The sequence below is a fragment of the Urocitellus parryii genome, chromosome 9, assembly GCF_045843805.1.
Source record: "Urocitellus parryii isolate mUroPar1 chromosome 9, mUroPar1.hap1, whole genome shotgun sequence".
Classification (NCBI taxonomy): Eukaryota; Metazoa; Chordata; class Mammalia; order Rodentia; family Sciuridae; genus Urocitellus; species Urocitellus parryii.
This window is the reverse complement of record NC_135539.1, coordinates 28,491,127-28,513,697: the sequence shown is the minus strand read 5'-3', so window position 1 is coordinate 28,513,697 and position 22,571 is coordinate 28,491,127. Positions and strand designations below refer to the sequence as shown.

Below are 22,571 nucleotides of genomic sequence, written 5' to 3'. Positions count from 1 at the left end.
CTCATAAAAATTGTGTGTTCGCCCAGAGAATACCCTGGAATGATGTGCAGGGAGTGGATGAATGAACTATATATTCCGGGCCAAACTGAAATTATCTGCCGCTGGAGTCGGAGCAGAGCATAATGCAGCCCAGGTTAATAGATCAGGGGAAGCTGTTTTGTCAGCTCGTAAAAAGGTGAGGGAACTAAATTTTTATAATAAATCGTTCTGCTGAGCAAACAATATGTGCGATTCTTACGGACTTTGGAAAATAAATGATTTTAGACTAATGTCAGGCTCCAGATGGTGGGCGGCCGTGGAGCCTGCGGAATGAAAAGAAGTGCATCTGGAGGCTGGGCCGGGGAGGCCACGGAGGCCACGGTGTATCATCCCCGCCTTAGGACCCCTCCTGGTGGCTGATACTCACCTGGGGGTGCCCTTGTCCTGCTGATACTCACCTGGGGGTGCGCTCGTCCTGCTGATTCAGGGTGTGGGTCTGGCAGGTGGATGTTGGGAGGCGTGGGTGGCCGCTTGGTGTGCAAGTGTGTTCTAAAGACAGAGAGGCCGTTCTTGGTCCAGCCTCGCAGGTGCCAGGGCCGCACCACACGCCTCTCGACGCCCGTTGCACTTCAGCTCCCACCTGGCTGGAGCGAGCTGTGTTCTCTTTGACCTTTAAAAAAAATGCCCCTCCAAAAAATTAGTAGGGATCCTGCAGATGACCTGAACTCGGCCTCTCCAGCGGGATCCCCTCTCCCCACACTGTCTCCTTTCGGGATCAAGAGCTGCAGCCCCCTGGGCCCAGCTGTCAGCAACGTACCTGGTGTCAATAACCTGCCCCACGAGGCAAAGCTCAAGGGTGGTCATCGTCCTCCGAAAGCTGGGGGAGGACAGGAGCTGCTGTCCCCATGAAAGGCTAGGGCAGAGGTCGTTAGCACGCCCAGTATTTTGGTCAGTTCGCCAATTGCTTAGGAACCCAAGTTAAACTGACCTGTAGATGGAAAACTTGAAATTCATTTCCAGGGATTGCTGCAGGCAGCCGAGAAGGCACCTTCCTGTTTAAATGTGACTAACTTTTTATAAGTGACTTGAAATATTTCAGAAATATGAGGCATAGTTTCCTAGATGTTAAGAATCCTAATGAACAGCCAAGGCCAGAGTCTCCACATCTGCAGGGGAGCTCCCAAGCCCACCTGGGCCCCCTGACCCAAGACTATGGGGGCACCACTCCCAGCCCTCAGCACCCCAGCCCAGCCCTGATGCCTCTGTGAGGCCAGCCTCTCGGAATCCCTCTTCCTGGTGCTCTCCCAGACAAGGGGTGGGGAGCCAACCCTTTGCTCCAGATGTCCAGGATGGGGATTGCACCCAGGAGACCTACTCCTGGCACTGCTGCCCCTGGCAGGGAAGGGGAGGCCCAGCTCTAGCTGGAGGGTTTCCTGGTGGAGGGGCAGCTGAGGGGAGTCATCAGTGAGCAGTTGGGGGCCAGAGGCCCTCCCTTCCTTCTTCAGCAAAACCTGCCGGACCCCTGCTGTGCGTCTTTCTCTTCCTTCATCTTGGCACTCACAATAGGCTCGCTTCTCTGACCTCCCTGACCTACCCGCTGCCCCAAGGGGTCACTGGCTCTCCCCAGGGTATCAGAGCCCAGAGGTAAAATGGCTGTCCTCTGAAAGACCCCACACCCCTTGGTGCATGTGACCTGAGGGGACAGATGGGCCACAAGAACAAATCAGGCTGAGAAATGGACTCAAAAAAACCAGGTAAAGCAAAAGGTAGGCTCAGTGGGAAAATGAACCAGGTGGAAACAACAGGTTTGGAGAGGACCTGGAGGAGCAAAGCAGGAAGGGGGGGCACAGCCCTGAGTGGCGGCACAGCCCACAAGCACTCAGGGCCTATTCAGGAAGCCTCCAGAAGGCTGCAGGAAAAGAGCAAAATAGAAGACAAAGGTTGAGTGACGCCAAGGACAGAAGCAGCTCGATTCCGAACGATGAGTCTCAAACAGAGCAAAGGAAGCATTGTCAACCCAGGGAGGTTAGCTGCGACTCGGGAACAGCCCACAAAGGACCAACAGGAGCGATTCACAGAAGTCCCTGCCTGGACATGCACTCAGGCCTCTGCTCACCCAGGCCAGCGGGCACCGCTCGCCTCCCAGGTTCTGCAGCCAGCTCTGCAGGTGCCCCTGAGGGAGGGAGAGGCGGCTCTGCCCTCTCACTGCAGGTCTGTCTTGGGGTGCTCGGCAGCCACGCGTGGAGTCGGTTCTCCTAAGTCTGCGGCACTGGCGAGATACGTGAACCACATCTGGGTCTCTCCTGCCTCCTGGTGCCATAAGGCATGAGGTGTCAGACACTCAAGGAGCCCGTGAACCAGTGAGCGGATAGGGGTGTCCGGGATGTCTGGGGCATCGGCCATGTGGCCTGGGCCTCCTGAACTGCCGATGAAGAACTGCCTGATTAAAGTTCAGAACTGTGTGCGAAACTTGCAGTTCACCTAAGAGGAGTCATAGCTTTGTTTCCTTTTGTGCCTGCTGGGGTGCAGCTCTGCGTCCTTCATCCTCAGGCGGTGGGGACAGGGGTGGCCTTCCGCCTGGACTCTGATCTTCCTCTTCTCATGTTTAGGACCCTTGGCTGGTTAATGATGGGTTATTGGAATGTCTCTGCACGGCAGCTCTTCCCTAGGGCGTGGAATTTGGGCATGGAGTTTGGGCGTGGGATGGCCCCATAGACTGTTCCGTGTATTAGCCCACTGCCCCCGTCCGCTCTCACCCAGCACCTCACAGCAGGGGCCCAGTTGGGTTTTTATCTCACAGAGACACTGCCTTCCCCATGAAACCTGTCCTAAAAATAGCTCCATTTAACTAGGCCATTCCACGGCTGTTCCAGACTTTACTCGGGCCAGTCTGAAAGCAGCTACTATTTCAGATACAATGCACTGAACCTGATCCCAAGGTGTCCGTCACCGGCCAGGCCACTGGGAGTTGATAAGATTGCCTCAGATCCCCGCGTGCAGAGGTGGGCTGGAGAAACCCCGGCCTGGACCACTGGGCACTCCAGGGACCTGAAGACCTGCGCCTGCTCAGTGTGAGGAGAGGGCAGGTCCCCTGTGCAGCACACGCCTCCTCGGGACTGGGAGGTGGGTCTCAGGCCTGCCTGGGTGCTCTGGGCTGTCCCAGGGAGTGGACCTGCCTGGGCCTGGCATGTGGCACATGCAGGCCTCTGGCCCATTCCAGACACAGGGCCAAGTCCAGGGACCAGGTACCAAGGAGACACTCAGCCTGGCCTTCAGAGAGCTCACCGTATTTGGGGGTTCCAGTGAGGGAGAGGGTGTGTGCCACAGCCTCAGACAGAACCCGGAAGGACTGGGGAGGGCTGGGAGTAGCAGGGCCTGAGCAGAGTCGGCTCCTGCTCAAGGTGGAAGTTGTGGGGACACAGGGCCGTGGGAATGAGCCCTGGGCAAGGCTGGGTGGAGGGCAGGAGCCTGGGTGTGGGAAAGCTGTGGCACGGTGGAAGTGGGCAACAGAGGGCGCCCAGGTACACGGGGACACAGAACAGGGCCCAGAGCCCCAGCCAGGGCTGGTAACCATCATGTTGTCTTGGGCCCCGAGGACATGCTGGCACCTCGCTGGGGTCAGAGCCACTCATCCTGTGTCCTCACAGGCTGTCAGCAGGACCTGTCTCAAGGGGGTGGTGGGTTGCCCTGTGTCCTCTTCCAGCTGCCACAGGCCTTGGGTGTTGGCAGCCTTCCCTGAGGGTCTGCTCTCCTCGCTCATGGTGGTGTGTGTCAGGACCGCATGTGGCCTCACGCTGCCCAAGGAAGGACTCTGAAACACAAAAGCAAGACCCTGGAGACTGCACTGCTAGGGGCAAGCTGGGGCGCAGTGAGCCCGGCCGTGTCCCTACCCCCACAGCGCCCCTGTCTCCCTGGAGTGCTCTAGCTTTTCTGGCTCTGACCCCCCCCCAGAAGGTTAGGAGCCCCTCCAGGACAGGGGGTCCCTGCTCCCCAGACACGAGGTCATCAGAAGAATGAAACCACAGGTGGGCCACCCCCATAGGAGCCCACCTCCTACCTGTGGCTGCTGGGACCCCTCCCCCGCGCCGGGACCCCACCTTGCCCAATGAATGTGGTGTCCTGCCTAGTGCAGAGCCGGAAAGCCTGTCCTGTGTCACTCCTGGGCCTGCCTTGTCGCCAGCTAACCCCCTCTCTCCTCTCACCTTCCTAGGGCCGACGAGATCGAAATGATCATGACTGACCTGGAAAGAGCAAACCAGGTAGGCTCTCCGCAGGCCTTGGCACAGAACTGCAGTGGCGCCCTTCCTGCCGACCCGGCCGCCTCGTGCTCATTCGGAGGCTGGTTGTTCTGGTGTTTTTACCTAACGGTGTCACGTCGGTCTCGTGTCGGTCTCATGGTGATGTTGTGTGACATTGGAAAACACGTGAGACTAGCAGCCTCGTTTCCCTGGCAAAGGTTTGCTTATGACCAGAGCATCTTGGTCATCCCACGGGGATGTCCACTCCAGAGGGGCTACTTTTTCTTTTTCAAGACCCTCTGTCCCTGCGGCACGTGTTATGCGGTAGAGAGCCACGTGGTAGAGTCACATGGTAGAGCGATCTGCATGGCCACCTTCCAGGGGGTACAGTCTATTGATTTGGAGGAGCAGCTGGGTGCAGCCCCTCTTTCCTGGTGCCCAGTGGTCAGACATGCCCTTTGGGAAATGCCCATCACAGAACAGGTGCCCAGGATCAGGGGGTTCCAAACATCAGCCACCCAGACAGTCCAGCCACCCCACCCCTGCCCTCTGCAGGTCACAGAGCACCTCGCTTCAGCAGACAGTGGTGCTGCCGCCGCTTAGAGGGGCAGGAGTCCCCCACATGTGTTCCTCACTGTGGGAGAAGCAGCCACAGCAGTGGTGGGCCTCAGAGCTGCGGCTTCTCCCCATTCAGTTTTACAGCTGGGTGGCTCCCGGTCGCCCAGGGAGCATGCTCGCCTCACCCCTTGGAGCAGAGCGCTTTCCAGGCTCCCTACAGTCTCCGCCCACCCTGCAGAGGCCCCACAGGCTCCCGCCTTTGTGGGCACTGCTCGCCTAGGCCAGGACCAGCACTGGGGAGGGCCTCCATGTCCCTCCCCCACATGTCCCCTCCCCCACAGGCTGGAGCAGCAAAGTCAGCTCCAGCACCGGGCCAGCCCTTCAGGACTTCACTGGTGTGTTGTTGGGCCTTACACCCACCCTGGATCCAGGGCTGATGAGGCAGGGGTGGGTGGGGTTGAGTCATGCAGGGTGAGTGGCCCCGCTCTAGTCAGAGCTCTGGAGCCCTGGCTTCTGCCTAGGCCCGTTCCCCTCAGCCACATGGCCGTCCACTGAGGTCAGTGCTGTCGGGATTCCCACCATACACGTGGGAAAGCAGGTTAGTGGCTGGTCAGGTGCAGAGCCAGACCTGGATCCCTGAAGTCTAACTTTGGAGGCTGTGCTCCTAACCACCTGGAATACCCAGAAACAGGGTCGTAGAGCACTTGTCATTGCCAATGGCGGCCCTGCTGCGCCAGCCCCTCCCCAGCTCAATCCGCACGGCCGCACGTGGCAGAGCCTGAGTTAGAAGTAGCTGCTGAGAGGAGGGCATCATCTTTATCACCTGGTTGTGTTTGTACCTCTCAGATTTCCTCCCAGCCTCCCCTGAGGCCTGCCATGGGCATGGCCCCCTTGGGCTGGCACCTTTGGGTAAGCCCCGGTCTCTCGGCCAACAGTCTGAGTCTATAAGCGTCAGGTGCTCTGTTGGAACTGACCTCAGGGGGTAGAGGCCATTCTCAGGTGACAGAGCCATTTGGCAATTGGTGCCCTTCTCAAAGTGTCTTCAGGGGCATCAGGCAGGACCATAGAGATAGGTGCCACTCCACAGTGACACTTGGTGCGGCTCTAACTTGGATCTCCTGGTTGTATGGCTCCAACAGGTTTCTTAACCTCATGGATGTCTTAATCTTAAAAGAGAAAAAGGGAAAGAAAAGAAAAGATGAACCTTAAGGACATTTTTTAAGAAAATAAACCATCCACAAACGACATCTACTGTGTGACCCCACGTGGTGTCTAGGGCGGCAGAGTCATGGAGTCACCAAGTACAGCTGAGTAGGCCAGGGACAGGAGGGGGACATGGGATGTTGGGTAGGCGGAGGTGCTGTCTTGCAGGATGGGAAGGTTCTGGAATTGGTTACACACCAAGGTGACTGTAGCTAACACTACTGAACTGTACGCACCGATGTAGCGATGGTGGACCTCACACTGTACCCTACACAGCCAAAAGCTTTAAACGCTCTGAGAGGACAGAGGGCCATGGCAGCTGGAGCTCTACTTACCTTGCGAGACTCTTCAGAGGAGGGGGAGTGCGGTGCGGGGAGGGGACAGGCCTGGCAGGGAACCCCGAAGGGGACTGCCCTGTGAGGTGCAGCTCTGGCACTGACAGCCCAGCCTGAGTTAATAGCCTCAAGGCTACCCCATCGCTACAGAGTTTCTAGAACACAGAGGGTGGTCAGCTCAGGGGCCATTAGTCCATGCCCGGGAAAGCCCATTTTGGACTAGAAGCCACAGTAAAGAAAGCGGCTCCACAGTCTGGCTCCACTCCACAGCCAGGATCGGGGGACCCTAACACCAAAGAAACTAGAAGCTCAGGGCCATTCCTGGTCTTTGGAAATCAGGGAAAGAAGGCTCACAAGGCTGGGGCTGGGGCTCAGTGGCAGAGCGCTTGCTTAGCATGTGTGAGGCCCTGGGTCTGATTCTTAGCACCTCATAAAAATAAGTAAAATAAAGGTATTGTGCCCACCTATAACTGAAAAGAGCTCAAGGAATACCTTCGGGAACCTGGGGTGCTAAAATATGAGAAAGGGGCCATTGGATGGGCCCTGTGGTCTGACCCTGAAGCTCTCACGGCCAGCCAGGGCACAGGGGCAGGATTTTTCCATAATACTCAGAGGACTGCAGCCAAGCGTAGAGGCTGGTAGTAAGAAGATGCACCTCCTGGCAGAGCTCTGCAGGGTGGTGCGCTGACGCACATATGCGCCTGTCCTCAGAGCTGTGCAGGGAGGCACGGGTCAGTCCTTGCCACCAGTGGGAGATGGGGGTTCAGGCACAGAGGGGACAAGAGGGAGGAACAGGGTGACTGACCTGATGGATCTCTGCTAAAGCTGGAGTTTAGGATTCTATGAGAATATAGGTAAGCCCACTCGTACAAGAAGGTACCCAAGTAAGTAGCCAGGTTGCAAGCCCTGGAATGTTGATGGGGTAACCCCTGGGGAAATCAAGTGGAAGCTGACCTGGACCTTGACATTTGAGGAGAGCTCCCGGGTCAGCAGGCATGAGGAGGACAGCACCCCTGGCAGTTGTAGAAGGGCAGGGTCCCAGGAGGTGCGGGCTGGACAGTGGGCTCTGGGCAGGTAGGCAGGTGAGGGGGGGGCTTCCTGCTTCGAGGAGCAGCTGGAGTCAGGTTACAGGTGTGTGCTCTGGAGGCTCTTTGGCCACGCAGAGTGGATGGGAGTGGGAAGACTGGAATCCAGGAGCGCCCTAAGTAGCTACCGTGACAGGGCACAGAAAGCCGCAGAGCCCAAGGGGAGCAATCCCCACAGACGAGGGCTGGCCCAGAGCAGAGCTGCACAGAGCCATGCGCCAGCCGCCTCCCCGCCAGGACCCCCAGGAAGAGCGATTTACTAGTTCATTGGCACAGAACATTATTTCACACCAGGTTTATAGCAAGACGTTCTCAGACCTGAAGCTCTGTTTGCTTGCTCAGGTGCTGGTTTCCGTCATGGAAACCCAGGCAGCAGCTGTTCGTAGGGAGGGTCTCCTTGACCCCTGCTGGTCCCGATGTCGAGGCCCTTGCACTAATATTCCCATGTTAAGTGTGACCATAAAGGTGTAGAACTCCGAGACTTCTGGTAAAGAGGAGCAGAGGTGGGACCGCCAGGTCTGCCCTGCGCTGGATTGTGGCTGCCATGTCCCTCCCTGCAGCAGCCCTGGGTCAAGTCGTGGGCAGCCTGGGCAGTGGGAGGAGGAAGCCATCTAAGCAAACGGTCCTGGTCCTGTTGACCTCTCTGGTTTTCATGGCTCAAGACTGCCTTCGGGGAAGACCCTTCAGGCTAAGGTTGGGGCTGGAAACCTCAGTGGAGCCTCAGCGAGGAGAAGGAGGGGGCAGAGCAGCGCAGAACAGAAGGAACTCGCAGGCCCTGCGTTCTGGGGCCAGGTTTCACGTTCCCATGGGCGAGGGTGCCTGGCTCCAGGGCAGACACCGGCATTCCCTACCCACCTGGTTCAGCAAGTCCCCAGCCCCAGGCCTGGGCGTCCTGTCCATGGAGTGAGAGAAGTGCTTCATTTATCTGTTGCTTGGACAGGCCTCTCTTGGGGCTCCTGTGTTGGGGCTCTGTTGGCCACTCCTAGTACTGAGGACACACTGGCCTCCCGGGCTGTCCAGGGCCCTTCCACAGAGCCAGCCACAGACATGATGGTGCTGTCTTAGGCCCCCTGGGAGCCTTGGGTTCCCCCGCCATGAATGGACTTCCACCAAGGTCAGGCGCACACGTGGAGGACCTGTGTGGCAGGCAGAGTTATGTGGTTTGCTTTGGCTCTCCTGAAACGTGCCCCAGCCTGTGACATGCAGCAGGTGCACAGGTGTGTTGCTCTCCTTGCAGCCTCAACATCCAGTGTGTCTCCGGCAGCACTGGCCATGGCTCTGAACTGGCGCGCTGCCTGTGCAGACCACTCGGACATGCACCAGAGTTTCTCCTCTGCGCCTCCTCACCTCTCCCTGCAGCCACCGATGGGGCTCTCTCCAGCAGTCTGGATCCCGTGGAGGGACATGGTCCCCTATCAGCTTGCAGGGCTGCTGGGTCTCTTAGGGTCTTGCTCCTCTTGGGTCTGCCCAAGCCCATGTCTGATGGCCACACACACGCAGAGCAAGAGAGAGGAAACCTAGGGCCACCATCACCATCCAACAGAACCAGGGAATCAGAGCTCCTAAGGAGGAGGCCCGGAGGGGCCTGAGCTGGCACAGGTCCTCTGTCTGAGCCTTGGCCCTGGGGCTGCGCTCCGGAGAAAGCCAGGCCGAGTCTGGCCTCACCAGCCCTGCCCGCTGGTCCTCGCCCTGTCAGGCTGGCCCCGGGCCTGCCTTCCTCTGCCGTGCCCTGCCCTAGGACACTGCTGACCGGTGCTGCTGCCCATTCCCAGGTCACATTCTCAGGTGTGTCCCTCCAGGGCGCCCATCTGGCCCCCAGGAGTGTGCCAGGCATCAGGGAGTCAGGCACTTCCCATGGACCTGTTTCGGTGGCACTGTGGGCCCGCAGTTCAGGCTGCCCACCCTGAATCACCCAGTGTGACACCGGCCGGGGAGCAGAAGCTCTCCTGTGACTGCTGGGCTGTCAGCATCTGAGGTGGGAATCGTCACTCGGTTTGCTGGCCCCACTCGGCCCCTTCCTACCCTCCAGGTGGATGCAGAGGTGGGCGGGACGGGGGATAACTGAGGACCCACTTAGGGACTCCAGTGGTGTCCCTTTAGAAAGTCATCCATTCTGAGACAAGGACAGCATAAAGAGGCCAGACGGGCCATGCCACTGTGTGGTGGGCATAGCTGGCCCTGGGTTTCTGGGCCCCACTGGTCCTCGGCCCCTGTGGCTATTCTCTATCAGGCAGTCAAGGCTGCCACCAGAAGGCCAGCGCTGTCCTGCTCACCCTCGTGCTCACCTCCGCTTCCCACGCTCTGCTGTTTACCCCGTTCCTTAGGAAGGTGGATGGTCAGCAGGAGGTGCCTCTCGGGACCACCGGTTTCAGCAGAGTGCTGCTCACTCAGGACCAGGGCTGCTGCCAGCCTGCCTCACAGGAGTGTGGCCTATGTCCCCGTGGCTCTGAGCAGCCACACTCCAAGTCTGGGGTCAGATGGGAAATCACCCCTGTGACTTCTTCAGGAAGACCTTGAGATAGGTGGCACCACCCTGAAGGGGGACCACTTTGTGCCTCAGCTGCCCATGCGGGCTAATGCAGCCATCGCTGCAGACACTGGGTCGTCCCGGCTGCATGTCAGCCTTCTCTCCCTGTCCCCCGCTCCCTCCTCCACCTGCGATGCTTGTGATTCTTCTGGCTTGTGCCTGTGTAGCCACATGAGCCACGTCAACCAAATGCCAAATGAAGGAGTAACCAGAAAGTCACGCTGAAGTAACCGGGTCAAGCCAGAGAGGCCATGAGGGGAAGGGACAGGCCGGAGCCATCATACATGAACTTGGGGACTGGACGCAGGACAGTCTGGAGGGTGGTCAGCGACTGGTCAGGTCACTTGCTCTGTGAGCCGTGGCCTTCACAGAGGCCATCCCTCTCTCCTGGTGACGCCTCCTGAACCCGCCCCCAGGCCTTCCAGCCCCACCCGAAAACCAGCGACACAGTCAGGCCAGTGGCTCCACCTGGCTGGCTGCAGAACAGCCTCCTGCAGGCGTAGCAAGAGTGACTCAGGGTGTCAAAGCACACCTCCATCCTGGAGAGTCGCGGGGATGCTGTGCCCGAGGGCTTAGCTGACTAGCAAGGGAAGGCGACACTTCGAGGCGTGTGGCACAATGATCAGAGAAACTTGGAAATAAACTGAGGGAAATGTTTGACATTAAAGAGGAAATCCTCCACAGCCCTGACGCCAAGGACTGAGATGGCCCTCACTGTCCTCACCACACCAGGCACGTGGCCACCTTTTCCACTGGCCGGGCCCAGGTTGAGTTTGGAGCAAAGACTCTGGAAGGACATGTTGGGCACCGACACGTGGCCAGGCACCTCATGAACTAGGCTCAGGGGGTTTCCCAAGAGTTCCCTACACAGCAGGGCAGGCAGCCAGCCACGTCTGCACTCAGGGAGTCCTGGTTCATTGCTCAGGGAGTCCTGGTTCATCTGTGTGGGGAGTGTTAGGTGTAAGGCTGCCACCGCTCAGTCACTGAGACTGCCAAATCCTTCCTCATCCAGGTAGATGGGCCTGTGAGGACCAGGGACAGGACAGCTGCTTACTTCTCTGTGTTCTTGCTTTGCAAATAATAGACACACACTGTCACAGCTCAAGATAAGAAAAACAAAATAGTCCTGCTCGCGTGGGCTTTCCTCCTTGATCTCTTCTGTTGGTGGAATGTCACTTGCAAAATGTTTGAAGAAGGGCTGGGGTTGTGGCTCAGTGGCAGAGCACGTGCCTAGCACGTGTGAGACTGCGTTCAATTCTCAGCACCACATTAAAATAAATAAATAAAATAAAGGTCTGGGTCCATCTGCAACTAAAAAAAAAAGACTGATGAAGCGCGGTCACCCTCAGTCCATGTGCCCCATGTCGTCATCTGCTGTCTCCCTCCTTGGGACTTTGTCTTAAACCTAACTGTGAAGCCAGGGTGAGCCGCCTGAGAGGCTGCCTCCACACATGCCTCTCGTGCTGAGTGTCCATGGCAGGACCTCGCCAGGCCTCAGAGAAGGCACGTGTTCCCATCGCACAGATGGGTAGGTGGAGGCTCAGAGGGGCCCATCCCCAGAGCCCTCTCGTGATGTAGCTGTCCTCTCCACGCAATGGGAAAATGGCTTTGCAGCAGAGGTGGTTTCCTTGTCCTGGGTCGTAGCAGATGATGGAGGGCCACACGTTTCTCCTGCCACCACCTGTGCTGGCCCTGGCTACCCACCCTCCACTGTCCCCAGGCTGTCCTGGCCGGCTGAAAACCCAGCATTGATTTTCAAAAACGATACCTGGTGAAGGGTTAAAAATGCTTGAAGAAAGTCCGGCCCTCACAAAAGATGTGGCCTTTCCACCCGGCTTGGGGATGGCCAGGCCTGCTGGGGTAAAGAGCCACCGCACTGCCTGGTTTTAAGGCGAGAATGGCCAAAGTGTCTTTAATTCACTGTTTACCCGTGAGAATTACTCCCAGGAGGAATCCTGCAATAAAATCTTCTCGGTCTATGAGAATAGAAAGAAATTGAATCAGAAGACTCTATTTCCACTGGTATTTATTCAGTCTGGGAAATTCAGTGGGCCGGAGCATTAGTATCAGCAGGGGATTCCTTGCTCCTAGCGTTAAATTACTGTCATAATCGCTCAATTATTTCTTCCTTGTACTGTTTAAAATAAAAATCCATCACATTCTATGTTTTTTTCCGAGCATTTATTAGGTTGAGTGTTTAGGAAAATCAATTATAGTCAGTCAGGCATGAATTGATGAATGTTCTTGTAATAATTGTCAGTTGTTAAACCGGGTGTACTTTCTCTCTTCGCCCCTTTTCATTTCCTTCAGAGGGCAGAGGTGGCTCAGCGAGAGGCGGAGACCTTACGGGAGCAGCTCTCCTCGGCCAACCACTCTCTCCAGCTGGCCTCCCAGATCCAGAAGGCGCCGGATGTGGTGGGTAGCTCGCCTGCGGGGCTCCGCCCGGGCATCTGCGCCCTCGCCTTGGGGCCTTTCTTCCGGGGGGTTTTGACGCCTCTTTTGGGATAACATTGAGCCAGTGCTGCTCGTTTGGTGGGAACGCTTTTAACAACTTGAGGGGAGAACCTGGTCCAGGCTAGGAGACGCCTCAGCTCCTGGGCCGGCCTGATGCCTCCCCAGTGCTGAGGGCTCCTCCCCAGCCCAGCCTGGGTCACTGCTGGGGGCTGCGGAGTGCATACGGGAGCCTCCCCAGAATTCCACAGGGTGGTCGAGGGTCTGTCCTCCTGGGGAAACCTTCTTTGGGGAGAGTCCACAGTGGTCCAGAAGCCCAAGGAGGTCCTAGAATAGCCGCCCACCCTAAGTTTGCCAGCCTCACGTAGCCAGGGGGAGCAAGGCATGAGTCTTGTCCTTTTGCCTGACTTTTCTAAAGGTAACAAATAGCCACAGCTTCCCCAGCATGGTCAAGGCGATTTTGAGCATCAGGTTCCCAGACTCCTTCGGCTTGGTGAGTGTGGTGGCTGAGCCCCAGGCATTGGAGCCCTGAGTCACCTCCCTGCTCTGTGTCTATCAGCTGGGGACAGCGGCTTAGCTTCCCTGAGTATGTTTGTCCGCCCATGAAGAGTGGTCTCCTGAGGTCAGGAAGTTATGTCTGCCATGCGCACAGACCTCAGTGAACCTCAGCGGGCACCCTTCCTTGGCTGGTGCCAAGGCTACGACACTGAACTCCAACACTGGATTAAGTGATCCCAACTAAGGCCCCTTCGCTCTGATGACCACAGTGAGTCCCTGGCAGTCATAGATGTCTTTCGATTTAACAAAGATTCGTGGAGCCCTTGCTGCTACCCAGCATGAGGGGCACTGGGGTAGCAAGGAGGAACAGGACCGGGCCCTCCACAGAGAGCACAGTCTCGGGAAACCTCGCTGTGTGGAAAGACCCTCGTGACAGCCAGTATTCCACTAACCTGTGAAGCAGGGTGTTGCTGTTTCCTTACCCAGAGGAGGAAACGAAGCCCAGTGTCAACAGCTGGCCCCAGAGCACGGTCAGTGGCTGAGCCAGGACTCAGTTGGCTCCTCAGACACCTGAGACTGGAGCTTTTAAGTGATCACCAGGACTGGACCTAGAGCAAACGGCTGGTGCCAGGACTCCTTCTTTTAAGAATGGCTTGTGGCTGGGCTGGTATGTATTCATACTTACAGGGCTGGGGTTTTCAGGTGGAGTGCGCCCAGTACACACGAGGCCCTGGACTCAATCCCCAGCACGGCAAAGACGAAAAAAAGAATAAGAATCGATTTTAGTTTTCTTTCTTTACATTGACATCAGATGCAGCGTGAGACTGGAGCGTTTTAGGACACAGAGAAAAGTTCCCATTCAAGGCACCAACACACCTTCGTAATTCATGGTCTTGATACCTTGAACTTAGATGTCCAAGAGGCTATTCTGTCCCTCACCCAAGCTCAGATGCACCAGGTACACCACCAGGGCTGAGGCGGGAGGAGGCCCTGGGTGCTGGGGCTGGCAGCTCTCCCGGTCTCTGTGGCCGTCCTCGGGGCTGTGGAGGAAGCCGTCCATCCTAACATGTCTCACGGCTCCTGAGCTAAATGTTTTGATTGAAAAGAATTCTGGCACCGTCCTGGACTTCAGCGACCAAAACATTTCAAAAGGAAATGAATGTTCTCGCAGGTAGAGTGCGTCGCGGGTCCGGGGCGCGTACACACTTCATCACTGGCTCGCGCAGTGTTTACCTGGCACTGACTCAGCCTTCCAGGAGCAGGTCCCTGGCTCCACATCCTCTGTAGGCTGTGAGCTGCGGCTCCAGCCAACACAGAAACCAGGCCAGCGGAAAATGGTCTATTGGGCTTGGCCGGCAGAACTCAGCCGCTGAACAGTAGAGTCCACAGATCTAGCGGAGGCCAAAATTGACATGATGGGTGTCTCAGCAGAACCATGGTCCTAGAAGGTGCGCAGTCACTCAGCGAGCAGAGCCTTGCCTCCGCGTTTCATTTCTGCCTCGTGACATCACAGTCAGGAGAGGGAAGTTGTGTATTGTCATTTTACAGGTAAAGAAACTGGGGCTCAGAGGAGCTTACCTTTCCTAACGTCACACACTAGGAAACAACCAAGCCGGTCTGGCACAGTGGCACACGCCTGTAATCCCAGCTACGTGGGAGGCTGAAGCAGGAGGATCACGAGTTCGAAGCCAACCTCAGCAACTGGGCAAGGCCCCATCTCAAAATAATTTTATTTTTTTATTTTTATTTTATTTTTTTTTTAAAGAGAGAATGAGAGAGGGGAGAGAGAGAATTTTTTTTTTTTAATATTTATTTTCTAGTTCTCGGCGGACACAACATCTTTGTTGGTATGTGGTGCTGAGGATCGAACCTGGGCCGCACGCATGCCAGGCAAGCGCGCTACCGCCTGAGCCACATCCCCAGCCCCTCAAAATAATTTTAAAAGGGTTGGGGACATAGCTAAGTGGCAGAACGCTTTCCTTGCGTGCGTGAGGCCCTAGGTTCTATCCCCAACACTGCTAAAAAAAAAAAAAAAAAAAGCAAAAAGAATAAGCTGGAGTATGGACCCAGTCCTTCCTGCTGGAGGCCACTCTCCTGACCCCTCTCCCATCCCATCATGGGCTGCAGCAAGAGGCAGGTCCGCAGAGGCCTTAGTGGAGGATTTGCAGACAAACAAGGGTGAAAGCGCAGTGCTCTGGACACCGCACACAGCCCCCTTTTTTGGAGATTAGGCAAGCTGTCCTGTTAAGAGGACCACCTCCATCCCACCACCCACTCCAGCTGGCTCTCGAGGTGGAGGCAGGAGCAGGTGGCATGAGGAGGAGAAGCCAAGCCAACTCCTGCTGCCTCACCTCCCAGTGAGGGGACAAGACTGAAAGGGCAGCCCAGCTCCAGACAGCACTTCCCTCCCAGACCCGGGCCACCGTCTCCTCCCCATGCAGCTCTCATCACCACGAAGGTGGCTGCTGGACACGAGGTGACCGCTCACTGGGTCAGGCCCAGCATTCTGGTCTCAGCACTTGCTTAGGAGCCAGGGACAGGGATAGGTTCAAAGGGACACACCAAGCACACCCACACCAGGGACCTGTTCCAGTGTTCGCTTTCCCCTCTGAGCGTGCTCCTCACTGAAGCCCTTCCAGAGCCAGTGCCTTCAGACCAAGCTAAGCACCCTTGCATGTCCTCCCGGGACCTGAGCCACCGGAGCCACATGGGGCAAGTAGCATGCCTGGGGGTCCTGGAAGCCAAGAACCCGGGGATTTCCTGCCCTCCCTGCCTGAGCCAGGTCTCACCCTGAACCCCATCGGGATCACAAGGGGAGCCTGGGCCCTGCCCCGGGCACTGAGTTCCCGGCTCCAGTTGAGCCTGACACGAGCATTTCCTGATTTCCTTGCAGCTGGGTGGAGCCTCAGAGGTGAAGGCACTGGTGGCCCTGGCCCTCCTTGACCAGAGGGTTATGTCTTGGGTCGTGAGCTGGGTGGCATAAACACCTGCCACTGGGCCCCTGACCTCTTTGTTCGCTCTACCACCTGGATTTCCGTCCAGAGCTATGCCAGTGTCCTCCCCAGCCTCGGCCTCATCACCAGGCCCACACTCTCCCTGACCGCAGCCCCTGGTCACCCCTGGACCCCTCTCTGTTTCTTTCTTCCTCCTCCCTCTGTCCTCACAATGGGACTATCAGGAGCACCCCCACAGCTGGGAGTCGGGGAGCCGTGGGCTGGGCCACAGAGTGGGGTGCTCTTCTCTGCCGCACCTCCAGGTCTTACTGCCCTGAGGTTGGCCATCTTGGGGCCTCCGGCCTAGGGGAGGCAGCTGGGCTTTTTTCCTTTTTCGAGGGAATTTGTGACTTGAGTTCCGAGAATCAACTGATGTGCCCAGCCCTGTGGCCAGGCCAGGTGGGCCCCCAGAAATTCAGCAGGTGGCCCTCAGGACTGCCTACTCCCAGGTCCCCAGCTGGGCCCAGGGCCAGTGCCAAGAGCTGCTGAGTTTTAGACAGTTACTTGAACCACTGTCTCTGATTCAACAACTTGAACTTGCCCATTGTGAAGCCCAGACCCCTTCCTGCTGGTTCCATAGACTACAGAGGAGGCAGCATTGGTGGTAGGCACCCCCCAGTGGGAGGCTCATAAATGGAGTGGTTCTGTCTGCACCTGCTGTCGGGCCTGTGTCCCTAACACCATGTTCCTCCCTGCTCCAGAGCCCCTCAGGGGCCGGACTGCCCAGTGGCACCCAAATGGTGCTTTCCAAGCCCTGGGATAAAGGACACTTTTGTTTTTTAAATTCCATTCTGTTATACACTGATAGTTTGATAAAAGACAGTAAAAACATCACCAAAATGTCAGTTGGCTCCTCAGTTTCCAACACTGACTCCCACTTCTGAACTGGACTCGCTGTGCTCAACTCATTGGTGACTTGGCAGCGGCCCATGGACATGGGCCACATGGAATGGTTGGGACAGGCTAGAGATGCTCAGGACCCTGGGACCATGTGACCCTCTGCCAGAGGTCAGGATGGTAAGCTACATGATGGATGGTGTCCAGCAAGGCAAAGAGACAGAGGAGCCACTCCTGGGCACTGCACACTGGAGGTCTGAACTGCCCAGGGAGGTGTGAAGAGGTACTTCCTTGGAGACTAGCCGGTCCCAGGCGTGGAAACCCTGGGATACGCATGTCGTGCATAGCACAGCTATTCCTGGCATCCAGGGCCACAGCTTCCACCTTCACCTCCCTTCTCCACCCAGCACAAGCAAGATCCAGGCTCGAAGCCGTGAGCTTCAGGAGTGGGAAAGGGCCAGGGTGGTGGCATTCCATGCTGTACCCTGAGCTGCTCTCAAGGTGCCTGAAGCCCTGTCCCCTGTCCCTGTTGGCCTTGCCCAGAAGCGCATCTGCCTGTGAAAAGATTATTCAGAAGCTGAGGTTACTTTTAAAACTTAACAAGTCCTGCTCAAGTCATCGGGAAGCAGAATCACACGTGACTTCATTTAGAATACCTTCTCTTCTGGGTATTTTACCATGCTGACCATTTTGGAGAGAAAGGAAAGAGTAAGTTTCTTTGGGGAAAAAAAAGGAAGAAAGAAAGAAAGAAAACAACTCAATTGTTTCTAAGCAAAGGAACCCCAAGTGTGCTCCCATCTTTTAACTCTTGGGGAATGTGAACGCTAAGGGTCAAATTTGGCAAACCAAGATCTCAGCTTGTGGATACTCAATAATGAATCCAAAGGAGAGTAAATCGCAGCGTGAGGTAGAAGACTCAAGTTCTGGAGCAACATCCTGGCCCCCATCCAAGCCGCCCTGCTTCCCGCTCCCCGGGCAGGAGCACTCTGCCCCCAACACCTCCCTAGATCCTGGCTCCCAGTCCCCAGCTCAGTAGACTTTCCCTGACCATTTGGTAAAGCCTCTGGCCTCTCCCAGCGCTGGCTGCCCTTGCTCATGTCACTACCCAGGACTTTGGTCCTGTGGTTTATTGCCGCGCACACTTGATGTGTGCTTGGAAAATGTCCAATGAAGGAATCCAGGGATGTAGATGGGGTGGTGGCAGGGGAAGGTCTGGAGGTCACTTGCAAGCCAAGGCAGGAAGCAGTGTCTTACCCTGAGCTCACTGTGCACACCCGAGGTCTGTGTGGTCACTGCCTCCACTGCCCACACAGGTACCCCCCAGCACCTGCCCAAGGCCAGTGCGGTTTTGTCATTTCTCCTCTTCTCCGCAGGAGCAGGCCATAGAGGTGCTGACTCGCTCCAGCCTAGAAGTTGAGTTGGCCGCCAAGGAGAGAGAGATCGCCCAGCTGGTGGAGGACGTGCAGAGACTCCAGGGCAGCCTCACCAAGCTGCGGGAGAACTCCGCCAGCCAGATCTCCCAGCTGGAGCAGCAGCTGAGCGCCAAGAACAGCACGCTCAAGGTACAGGCCCTGCGGGGGCTGGGGCAGGGGGCCCCGGGGCCCAGCGGTGCACCCTCGCCTGCCTGGCACCGACAGCGAGCATGGCGCCCTGAACCTCACTGCAGGCTCTGTGTGGACCATGTGTCCATCTCAGTGGGTCACTCCTTATATGTGGAGCCAGTGTCCTGGCACTTGGTAGAAACACCACCTGCTAATGTGTGCCCTCGTGGAGCTGACAGCGTTGTCACAGTCAGAGGCCATCTGTGTAGACGTGCCATGGTCCAGCTCTGCTGGCCTGCAGGCTTCTCCTGATGAGAGGACCCCGCCCACTAAAGCTCTGGTTCTTTCTGTGCTTGGATCAAAAATGGAAGCACAGTGCGCCACAGAGGCCCCGTCTGACCCTGATCTGGGGGATACTTCTTTGCCACTTAGGCCTGTGATCAGCCCAGTGGCTCAGCTCAGAGAGCTGCAGGTTGTCTCTTTCCTCCCAGGTGGACTCACTGGGCAGCCTAGCAGAAGCTAGCTCCCAGGGCCTTCTCTTAAATCTCTATCCCAAGTGCAGAACCCAGAACCTTTTTTATGTTTTAAATAATAGTAATGCTACTTCAAAGTATCCACAGTCTGCAAAGTCAGGTATGCGCTGCAGACAGCTCTGGGGCCCTAGATTGCTAGGGATCATAGCCAGGGTGAGTGGCATCTTCCTTGGCAAACAGGTAGGCAGGAATGACAAGAGCCGGGGCCCAGCTGCAGGCTAGAGGTCTGTGGTCTGCTGCGGGTACCCCTCCAGTCTGTTCAGCCTGCCTTGGTTTTTCCCTCACTGAGTGCATGACTGACTGACTGACTGGTTTCTGTTCACTGTCTACTAAATGAGTTGGATTAAGGTCAGTTGTAAAACTTCCATGAAGCCGGGGTGGTAGTGCACCCCTAAGTCCCAGCCACCCAGGGCTGGGGCAGAAGGAGCACAGGAGCCTGGGAGCGTGAGGGTTCAGCTGAGGCTACGTGGTGAGACCTTGTCTCAAAATTTTACAAAAGAAGTGAAGGAGAAGAAAAAGAGTTTTCCTTACATAAAGTGATTCTAGAATGGAGTTAGGCCTTTTTTTTTTTTTTTTTTTTTTTAATGGAGATTGCTTCTTGACACATGACCAGGTTTGACCCAGAACCAAATTTGCACAAGTCTATCACTGACCAGGGCCACCTGCAGCTCCCCCTTGCTGGTTCTTCTTTGCCTCTTTGGGGCAGATTTCATCCACTTTCTGAGAAACTGCCAGGTGCTCAGCTCTCTCTGAGGAGGCCCTGCGGACCTGGGGAGACCGTCAGAAGTGGGTCCCATCCTTCATTAATGTGGCCATTATTTCTCCAGTGCTCCTTCCTCTCACCAGCTTGCCCGATGAGGACCAGGACTCGCTTTTTTATTTCTAGATTTAAATCTAATTTTCTCATGTTAAGGCCATTTCTGACCCTCCAGGTGGCATTGTTATTAGATAATTTGCCTTCTTCCCCTTCGTTACGGTTCCAGGGCGCCACCCAGACACCTCCCGCACACGACGTCGTGACACGGAGACTCTAGACCTTCCATTTTTCATTATGGAGCAATTTCTTCTAAATCAGTTAAGGTTTTAATGTTCGCCTTCACAAAAAATGAAACGCAGTTTCACAAATGAATGTTCTTTATCCGTATCTTGGGGGAATTCTTTAATACTGTGCAGTTAATGAAACAATTCGGCAATACTTCTTCCAAAAACCATCGCTGCCTCCTCTTCGTCTGATCTGATAATCAAAACATATCCTCTAATAACGAGACTGCTCTGATTTTAATTATCTTAACCCCTTGTCACCAGGAGTAAAGATTTCTCAGAGAGCAAACCCGACACAGGGCCTCCCCCTTTCTCAGAGGAGGACACCTACCTCCCTCACCCCAAGGGGTGAGGGTAATTGAATGGGCTGGCTTCTCGGGGCTCTGGGTGCTTTCTAATGTGTGTAACTTAGAATCTGCAGCCTGAGCTAGGCAGAGAGACACTTATTAGGAAAATGTCACCTTGGCAACCCTATGCTCTTGTCCCAAGGAGCTCTGACCCCGCAGAGACGGTGACCAGCAACTAGCAAGAATGAGACGGGACTCTCCTAACCAGCATGGCGTTTCTTGGCTGCTTCTCCCTCTCCCATGGCCCTCTCTCCTCTGCGTTCTCTCCTCCTTTGGCTGTTTGCCAGCGTTGGGGCTCCAGGACACACAGTGGGGGCTATAACTGGGGTGCTATTTGTCAAAGGGTGCTGTGCCTTCTAACGAAACTCTGAGCTCTCTAGAGTGGCAGGTGGCCTTGCCGTGAGCATCTGGCTGAGGGTCCTGGATCTTTGAGACGAATGCCCACATGCTTGTGGCAGTCACCTGGGGAGAGGGAGCCTTCCACAGGCAAGGGCTCTGTGGGCAGGATTCCTGGGTACTTTCCACCCACACAGCCTGCGGCACCACCCGTAGTCGAGTGCTCTCGCATGCTGAACCTGCCCATCTTTTTCCCACCAAGTCTCTTTCCTTCCACCTGTTCAGGTGAGCAGTGGTTCTGGAGGTTGCTCGTTGACCACCATCCCTGCCGGGGCTCTGCGTGACCCAGCACAGTTCCAAGCGCATCTCCATGTCTCCTGGTGCAGCCTCTGACCCTTAAGTAGACATGGCGGCAGGCTCTGAAGGGGGAGGTGTTTCTTCTTGCCCAATCTGACAAGTGCTCAAGCACAGCGCCTTTTGGAGAGGATGATTCTGCATTGGTAATTAATGAAATAACCCCGCCGCCGTGATAAGGCTGCTATTTTTGATAACTCTGTTCGGTGGTTTTCTGTCGGAACATTCTCATACAGAGGCAGTATAATTAGACAGTCACCTGCATTAGGCTCGCGCCGGCAGAGAAAATAATGCCACCAATAGCTGCAATTTAAAGTGGGTATTTATGAGGAAGGCTAGCTAAAGAGTGCCACTCCCCCGCAAGGAGAAGTCGCATTCTCTAAAGATGCTCTAAAGGTCACTTCTTCCCACTGAGGCGGAGGGCAGGTGTGTTGACATCACCTGGGGGTCTTTCCCAACTGCACATGTTCCCACCCACGCCCCCCCCACCTCCTCAGGCTCTGATGGGTCCCATGGAGCCACTGTGGGAGTCTGCTGTGTCCCTCAGGCACTGGGGTAGAAGACAGATGGTGGCCCTTCCTGGACTCACTGCTCCTGCCTGTGGAGGCTGCCCCTTGGGGCACATGGCCTCGTCACCCAGTGGTGTGGGCCTGACGCCTGATGCTCCAGCTGTTCTCCGCCCAGGATTTCCTCTACGAGGTTCTAGCCGTGGATACAGACCCCTCTTTTTAAAAAGGTCTATGACCAAGCCCCTTTGGACACTAGTCCTGCAAACGGGCAGGAAGATGGTCATTGCTCAGGGAGGCCAGGCCCAGTGTCCATCCTGTGGCTGTGGGAGGCGGACTTAGTCTGACACTGCGCCCTTTAGCCACCATCAGCCAGCGGGGTGACTGAGAAGAGAAGCCTCAACCTCAGAGTGGCACATGCTAGTTCTGACATCAAACATCACTGAGGGTCACCCAGGGTCACTGAGATGGCGCCAGAGCACATGACTCCACTGGCACTGTCCTCGCTGGGTCTTGAAGGCACAGAGCAGGTCTGAGGAAGGAAGGAGTGAGGAGGGAGTTGTGTGGGGCCCTGATGCAGAGGCAGGGGCTGCCTGCCTGTAGGGGGCGAGGCCCCAGGGGACCACCCCGGAGGCAATCCCAGAGTGCCATCTCAGAACCAAGGTGGCCTCTGGCCAGCTAGAACAAGACATCAGCGGATTCCTGTAAAATCCTGTGAGCATCTCTGCAGTGCCTGGGGGAGCCCATCAGGGGCGGGAGTCTGTGGTGGGCTTCAGCACCCTGGCCCTGCTCCCCAAGTCAAGTGACCCTTGCAGCTCACACACAACCCAGCTTAGTAGCCACTTCCCCAACTGTGGTGAGCACTATTGAGGTGGCCTGATGTTGAGCCAGGTCCCTCCTGCTCTGCAAGCAGTTGGGTCCTGTCTGCCCAGGGCCCAGGTCAGACCTGGGTCATGGCCACTGAAAGACAGCGGTGACCTGTCTGCTCTGCAGAGGCCCCTCCTCCACACTTCCTTGGCCCTGCTTCTCTGTCCACTCTAACCTGAGCCTCCAAGGGTCCGAGCAAGCCCTCCAATGTCACCCTCACTATCCCCACCATCTGGCTGTGGCAGGGTGGCTCTCCCCTCCTCTTGTGTTCTGAGCACCCTCCACAGCACGCACAGCATCTGCTCTGGTGTTCAGAAAGTTCCAGAAAGACAAGGACTCACT

General features: G+C 56.3%; 1 protein-coding gene across 8 annotated transcripts in view; it reads left to right on the top strand.

The window, feature by feature from the left end:
• Cux1 (cut like homeobox 1) overlaps positions 1 to 22,571 on the top strand; it is a 317,234-nt gene that overhangs the window by 224,213 nt on the left and 70,450 nt on the right. For 4 of the 8 annotated variants that reach the window (XM_026396850.2, XM_026396847.2, XM_026396845.2 and 1 more), the window contains exons 9-11: positions 4,190 to 4,238; positions 12,236 to 12,340; positions 18,084 to 18,266. In XM_026396850.2, coding sequence (XP_026252635.2) covers positions 4,190 to 4,238; positions 12,236 to 12,340; positions 18,084 to 18,266 — 337 coding nt within the window. Of the gene's footprint in view, positions 1 to 4,189; positions 4,239 to 12,235; positions 12,341 to 18,077; positions 18,267 to 22,571 lie in introns of all 8 variants that reach the window. The other 4 variants (XM_026396849.2, XM_026396846.2, XM_026396844.2 and 1 more) reach the window with 1 other exon arrangement.